Raw genomic sequence first — 8058 nt, 5'->3', positions numbered from 1 at the left:
AAATTGAAGTTGCATTCTTTAGAATGGTTCGAAGCTATATAATTTGAAAAAATTGTTTTTATAATACTTGTTGAAAGTTAAAAAGACAATCACCATAGAGAGAAGCTCCAAAATTCTCAGAACGCATCCAACAAAAGCAAAGAATCTATTCTCTAGGAATTTCGAATTGCATTTTTTTAATTAATAAAGAAGGAAAAATAAAGGAAAAGAAAGAAGAATCTTAGTTACTGAGAAGGCAGTTTTAGAGTAATCTAGATTCTAGCTCATTCGTTCTTAATCTTGACTGCACATTACAATCACCTGAGACGCTTTCAAAAGTTCTGATGCCCAGGCTACACACCAAACTAATTAAATGAAAATATATACATGGGGAACAGAGAAATGTAGTCATACTAAGAAAGGTTTTTCATATGTTTAGAACATAATAAAAAGGGACACAGTTGTGTGCAGCAAAATCAAAAGACTATTAAGAAAAGGAGACGCCAATTTCAAAAGGATTTTCTAATAAACTGCTTGAAACAAGAAATGTCTAACAAACAAAAGGGCTATTTAGACAATATTAAGTTATCTGTAATCACGCAGAGGCTGGACCCTATAAAAGGGATTCCTCTATTACCTGGGAGATAAGATACAATATTAGTACGCCAATATTAAGACGACAAAATACTAGATCATCCCTTCTGGGTTTTTTTTTTTTTTTCCTTTTTTCTATATTCTAAGGCAAGAAATAAATGAAAATTGCAAACCAAAAGAATTCCACATAACAAAAGGAAGATCTAAAAACCCAAATGTCTTTATTTAAATGGGCTGTGAACTCTCCTTCAGAGAAGCACACTTGACTTTCCTGGGTTCTACCTATTATCTCTATTCCTTTCCTTGTTCTGCCCTATGGAAGGTGAAATGATCTGTAGGCCTAAGAAAAATAAACTATCACCCTCTCTCCTCATAGATTCTCAATCTGTCCTTCAGAAATAGGGTGCTATCTTCACTGTATACCTATGACATGAGGAGATCTACACAAGTCTAGCATTGTACATCAAGGCTAGCAAGCCATGACATGATGGTCAAATCTGGAAGGCCACCTGTTTCTGTAACACAGCCATGCCCAGTCATTTATATACTGTCTATGGCTGCATTCCTGCCACCAAATCAGAGCTGAATAGTTTCAACACATACCATATGGCAAGCAAAGCCTAAAATATTTACTATTAGCCATTTATTAAAAAGTTTGCCTTCCTTTTCTGTAGATAATTAGGTAATAAATCCTCTCAATTCTGGGATTCAGGTAGCAGACCCATTTGGCTGTCATTCGACCCTATGTCTTCTATCCTAGTCTTTAAGGATGATAAAGATGTTACTTAAAAAAATCCACTTCACCATAAATTTGGATATAGCACAATGAACTCACAGGCAGCTACGAAGGCTTTCCTAGTAATTTCACTGACCTCACAACAACACAACAACAAATACGCAATAACAAGATTCAGGTTTTTGGAGAGAACTGAGACCACTACATGGAGGTATTCTGCACACTCCTCCCCCCATTTGTTAATCCTTTGTCTTAGTTCTTAACTTTCTACTTAAAGGAGGAGAGGTGCTATATACTAAGTCCCCTCAGACTCATACCAGACACAGAATTTTAAAATCTGTCCTTGTCCTGAAAATAATCAGTTGAAAAATCACTCACCACAATACTCTAAAGACGGTAATTTTACTTACACATAGGAGATGTATTTGTTAATGCCTGTAAAATGGAATCTGCTTCCAGGGTAGACATCATTTTCAACATAAGTTCTGCTTGCTGTTCAAGTCCAACTTCTAGACAAGCATCTAGGGCTACAAAAAACAATTGAAAGAAAAAAGGCATATTTGAAAATTATTTCTCATGTCCTTCTTTCTACAGTAAAATACCAACATCTGAACCCAAGAGAGAGTGATGAGAAGTGCGTCCTTACAGAAGAACAATCTCACGTGGTATCAGAGCTAGAGCAGGGGGAGATGATCTGCGGAAAGGAGGTTAGAAACAGGAGACTAGTTACATAGAAACAGGTAGATCACATCCGTGAAGTAATGGAAGCAAATACATTAAGGATGAGCGCCAGGTTTCTCGCTGCTAAAAAAAAAAAAAAAAAAAAAAGGGTATAAATGTGGAAGGGAGAAAACTAAAATGAACCCTATTAGACTGTCAGATAGATATACTGATGTGAACACATCACAGTCAATACATATAGACACTGAAATAAATACAGATGAAAATGTGTGTGTTCACTCATGTGCGTGCACATGCTCTTTCTCTCAGTCCACCAAGAGGGTATGGAAGCAGCCACCAAAATGGCAACAAGTACACTGAGCACCCAAATCTTGATTTAAGCACATCTCTGCTTTAAAAGGTTTTGAACTGCTCTACTCCTTGCAGAAGTGGCTAATTCACAGATTGCGGCAGGTAGAGTAAATGACGAGCCTGGGGTATCATGTCTTGCCAGAGAACAAGGAACTGCTCGAAGAATGACAAATGACATGTCAAAATGCCAGAGACCAGATTAACAGTGATCTTACTGGTCAACTTTGGGACAAACTGAACATCAATAAAAAAATAATGACAATACTGTTAGTGTACTCAATGACAGTGAACTAACTATACACCCAAAAAATGGTTAAAATGATATTTTATGTTATTTATATGTCACCAAAATAAAAACAAATACAAAATAATGTTATACCCCACTGAATAAAAAAAGAAATGAGTCCATTCAAAACTAAATAAATTAGTAAATTTTTAAAAAGAAATTTAGTGAGAAACAAGATATTTATAGTTTCCAAGGACTACTCTGCTTCCCCAACCCCCAAAAACTTTTTGCAAAGCGGAAAAGAGTAACTTCACAATGGAGAAGCCTGGCAGACTCCTCCTTAATCAAGCGATTAAACTTAACACCCTCAGTAGTGGACAGATCAAAATCATGGGTCACTTAATATTAATAGGCTGAAAGGAAATAAAACCTGCACTATATCTGTGATATTCCTGCCAAGATGCATGATCTCAATCTAATCATGAGGAAATAGCACACAAAACAAAACTGAGGGAGATTCTATAAAATAACTGGCCTGTAATCTTCAAAAGCATCAAGGTCATAAATGTCAGATCTGAAGAACTGTTGCAGACTGAACAAGACTAAAGAGATGTGACAACTAAATGAAGTGCATAATTTTTCACTGGGTCCTTGTGCATAACGAACATTATTTGGACAACTGCTAAAATTCGAATAAGCTTTCAGTGTTTGAGAGTAGTGAGTGCTAATTTCCCAATTTTGAGAGAATACGATCCTTGATGTGCTTATGTAGAAGAATGTTCTGCTTTGTAAAACAAACAAAACAAAAATAACATCAAATTAGCAACTTATTTTCAAATGGTTCAGGATAACAAACATTCTCTGCATTGTACTTGCAACAGTTCAATAATTGTGTAATTGTTTCAAAATTTTAAAAAATATTTTATAAAAAATTAAATATGTCTGATATATTTTACATGACTACAAAAGTACAAAAATAATATTTAATGTGGTTTCATTCTATTTATAAATAAAAGTTTACTTTTAAAGACGAGAAATTAAAACAAAGGAGAATTAATTAAAATCACTGTTAATACCATCCTACAAAAAGCTTTTGCTAGACATTATTTTGAGAGAGAAACACAAAAATCATAAATGAAAGCTCTTCCAAATGGACAGTGTAAATGGCACAGGTGATACTAAATATTCCTGGCATACACATACCCAGCCTCAATTTTTCCAGGTATAAAGTACACATAAATTTGGGACTTGTTTTAAGAATACCAGATGCCTTAAAATACAAACATACACTTACCTTGAGACACTGAAACACTAACTGTCTGTGATCCATTCTTCTCTGTGTTTGCTGGTGGCTTTGCAACAGGAATGCCCAGACCTCCAATGTAAGGGTTGTAATTGTAGGTACCATAATCAGCACCCCAATAATCATACCATGTACTGCTTATTGGCTTAAAAGAATGGGAAAAAATGTGATTTATTTTTGTCTTTTCACTGACTATCACATTATTTACATTATCTAAAGCCAAACAGGATTACAAAATAAACATTCTACCCACCCTTTAAATTTCTAAAACCCAGTTCTAATTTTAAAGACATATAAGAATCGTACAGTAAGATTCTCTTCATTTTCTGCCAAAAATCTAGGAATACCTTATTATGTTTAGAAACTGAGAGATAACTAGCATCCCTAATAAAATCTCTTATGCACCAAAAACACAGCACCTCTATAAAGTATTACAGGTATATCTCCCTTAGAAAAAGTGGAGGCTAACAGAGAATGGGAAGCGTCAATGAACTCAGCTTGGATGAGGTTTAAACGACTGCCTGAAATGTCGGCGACCCATAACTATACTTCTGCACACTTAACAGCGGTTTTTATTGCTATAAGGTAATTATTAATGGCTATATTAATAAAATTGTATAAGTTTTCTTTATTATTCCATTGGTATATTTTTAAAAACTACTCTAGTACCCACAGCAATTTAACGCATTTTGAACATGCTGAATAATGGATTGCATTTAGTGACAAACATGTATGTTTTCCTCTTTTAGGTAATTACTAAGCCAAGAGTGTAACATGAAAGACTTAAACTGCAAAGAATATTCTAATGTATCATACCTTAAAAACCTTGGCTGCAAGAGGATCCTTTTCCAAATCAATATCTAAAGGATCAATGTCAACTTCCATGAGATCTTGAAGTAGTTCAAGGTCAATTTCCTTATCTTTTTCCAAAGAGGAGAGAGGAGGTGCACCTTCAAATAATTGAAAGTGATTTTATTGGTGGAGTGTATTGCATAAGATTTAGCTGATACATTGCTTTTATTTACAAAAAAAATTATTTTGCTTGTATGTAACATATATATGCCTCTTTATTTTAAAAACCACAAATTTTTCACTTAACAATTAAGCAATAATAGGTATGCAAATGTATCACTCCATAACATATAATGAAAACACGAATGCAATATTTGCTTTCCTAGGAAAAAGACACAGTATTAGTTCTTACTGAATCAAGTTTCATAAACTTTGTTATTAAAAATAATCATTAACACTTCTAGAATAAATATTATTCTAATATATCCAATATATAATTCATTATGTTGCATCCATTATTACTGGTAATGTTATCCAGTAATAAAGAGAAAAGCAAAGAGGATTTAAGTTATAAGACTTCTATTTATCTTACTTTTCTATTATGAATTAGAAATTATTTTGCTCTTAGGTGTCTTTAAATTTTTAAGTAGCTTCCTATCCCTCACAAACCTTACTTTCCCATCATTCCCATCCTCTTATTCAACATATATTAAGAGAAAGTCTACTAAATGCCAGCCTGTACTAGGGTTTAAGTATATGTACATAAAGATTAATGAAAGAAATATCCCCTAATTAATAGAGATTCAGAGGTGGGGTGTATCTATAATTAAACTAACTCCAACATCATATGCTAGCAGAGATATTTGAGAGTACAAGAGGAGTACAGACGGCACAGTCCCCAACTCTGCTGGTAGTGGTAGAAAAAGCCTCTTGGGAGGAAGGCATGCTTTATGTAAAACTTAGATAAAGAGGAATTCATCATCCAAATAAGAGAAGGAAGTCTATACCAGATAAAGAGAATATCACATTAAAAAAAAAAAAGATCACATCAAGAGAGAATGTAAGATTAAGGAATGACAAATGTTTGAAAATAACCACAGCATCTGACATATATAAGGTAGGAATCAAAACAGAGTTTCCATACCACAAAGGATTATACATGGTAATTTACAAATATAGTTTTTAAAAAGGAAGGAAAAAACCAAAGAAAAAAAAATACATCAAAAAAAACCCACAAAAAAGCTGGATCTAAAGAACAAAAGTCTTTAAATCTTGCTATCTTCACTACAGCATATCTTTAAATGTTTTCTATTTTGTATTTTCTTTAACATAGGCAAATCGGACTATGTCAAAATAATCAGGACATTATGAAATGCAACCACTTTGTTATAATGAGCATTCATTCGGAGAACCAAGACAAAATGTATTTATCAGGAAAATAAATCATGTAGTTTCTAAGGCCAAATACCTAATAAAAAATATGAAAATCAACTTTATACTTCTCTAACATTATTTTTAAACATGTTTTTATTTAATAGAAAAAATTAAAACATCTTAAATAAAACACAGTTTAAAAATGTACCTGTTATATCATGTGTCAAAGGTTCATCTATAGTTTCCAGCAACTGAACTGAGGACTGCTGAAGGGAGTCATCAGAGTCACCAGCTGTTGCACCTACATCATCACCCACTGTTCCTTCCTCCATGGCTTCTGCAGCTACTGGAGCCAACAGTTCTCCTGTACGTAAGGAAACAGTCCCAACTGCTTTAAAAATTTATACAGAGATTTCTGAAACATATTAAACCAGATTTGTTCCTCCAGTTTAGAGAACCACCTAAGGAATTCTAGGACTCACTACATTACCTTCAAATGCCAAAGTCAAGTAACTAGTAGCAGAAAACACAAAATGCATATGTATAGAGTTACTATAATTATCTTACATACATTGACGACTCATTTGTTTATCAAAACAACCTTGTAAGAAAGGTATTTTTATTATCCTATGTTACAGATGAAGAAACTGAGGCACCGTGATTTCCTCAAGGTTACACAAAGAACCAGTAAGCAGCATACCACTGGTAATAATAAAGCAGACTAGCTCCAATATCCATGCACTTTAACAAACTAACTCCTTTCTAAAGATGCATATTTATCACATATGTCAACATAATTAAATATAAAGTAATTCTAAATAGCTACTACTGCTGTAACATTAAAGAGACCTTTTTTTTTTTTTTTTTTTAAGAGACTCCCTATATTGCCCAGGCTGGAGTGCAGTGGCTATTCACAGGTGCGATCCCATTACTACTGATCAGAACAGGAGTACTGACCTGCACCTGTTTCCAACCTGGGCTAGTTCACCCCTCCTTAGGAAACCTAGTGGTTCCCTGCTCCCAGGAGGTCACCATACTGATGGCGAATTTATGCAGACACACAACTAGCATAGAGCACTACAGCCCAAAACTCCTGGGCTCAAGAGATCCTCCTGCCTCAGCCTCTCGAGTACCTGAGACCACAGGTGCTGCACTACCACATTTGGCTAAAGAAACCTTTTACAGGTTTACAATTCTCTTTAAGATTACTTAATTGAGCAATAATAAGCTAAATGTGACATACCCTATGAAAAATAAAGCCTGACAAACCTGCTAAAATATCCTGTAGCATACAAGTTAAGGAATACTGAGCCCAAGCACCACCCCAAGATATATCTCCTCTATTGAAGTCAGTTCCAACCAAAAGCAATAGCAGTCTTTCCAGCTGGGGTTCATTCACAATCTCACACAGATGAATAGTTGGCCTTGTGGCATTGGCAATGCGTGCAAGAACCTGTAATACATTTCATAAAATCATACACTTAAATAGCAATTACGTATGTTTTTCAAAAAATAACAGAAATCTATCAATACGCTAGCATTGGAATAATAGTTTTCAATACTGATGTATGATTCCGTTGTCAATCACTTGAGAGGGAATGCAAAAGAATGTAATTTCATGGAACAAATATTAAAATCTGATTTAAAATCTAGGTGAAACAGTTAAAAATAATTTCAACAGTGAGTACGCTACATTAAAAGTTCTTCATTAACTTAATGACATTTATTTGCATATTTCCTATTTTAATAATATAAGAAAGGTAGGTTGGAGATAGACATAACCACATTATCTACATTTGAAACTCTCAAGTTTTAAGTAAAATATTAATCAGATTTTTCTTTGAAATAAGTGGAGAAAAAATTAAATCTTTCCAGACATAATAAAAAAACTAATTAACTGCACTTAAAGGAAATCCAAAAGAAGTAGTAGTATTTCTTTTAATCAAAATCAATTAAAAACTGTGTCCTTTCCTAGTTCTTTTTCTTACTCTGTAAATTTATACTTATAAATAATGCCTAATA

At 33.8% G+C, this 8058-nt stretch overlaps 1 protein-coding gene across 1 annotated transcript in view; it reads right to left on the bottom strand.

Annotated features, from left to right (window-relative positions):
• BIRC6 (baculoviral IAP repeat containing 6) overlaps positions 1-8058 on the bottom strand; it is a 262303-nt gene that overhangs the window by 138502 nt on the left and 115743 nt on the right. Inside the window, exons 35-39 of the mRNA XM_012652423.1 lie at positions 7306-7489; positions 6245-6400; positions 4687-4820; positions 3862-4015; positions 1720-1836 (exon numbers count right to left, since the gene is read on the bottom strand). Coding sequence (XP_012507877.1) covers positions 1720-1836; positions 3862-4015; positions 4687-4820; positions 6245-6400; positions 7306-7489 — 745 coding nt within the window. The remainder of the gene's footprint in view (positions 1-1719; positions 1837-3861; positions 4016-4686; positions 4821-6244; positions 6401-7305; positions 7490-8058) is intronic.

The sequence above is a fragment of the Propithecus coquereli genome, unplaced genomic scaffold, assembly GCF_000956105.1.
Source record: "Propithecus coquereli isolate 6110/MARCELLA unplaced genomic scaffold, Pcoq_1.0 Scaffold39, whole genome shotgun sequence".
Lineage (NCBI taxonomy): Eukaryota > Metazoa > Chordata > Mammalia > Primates > Indriidae > Propithecus > Propithecus coquereli.
This window is presented reverse-complemented; position numbering and strand designations above follow the sequence as displayed.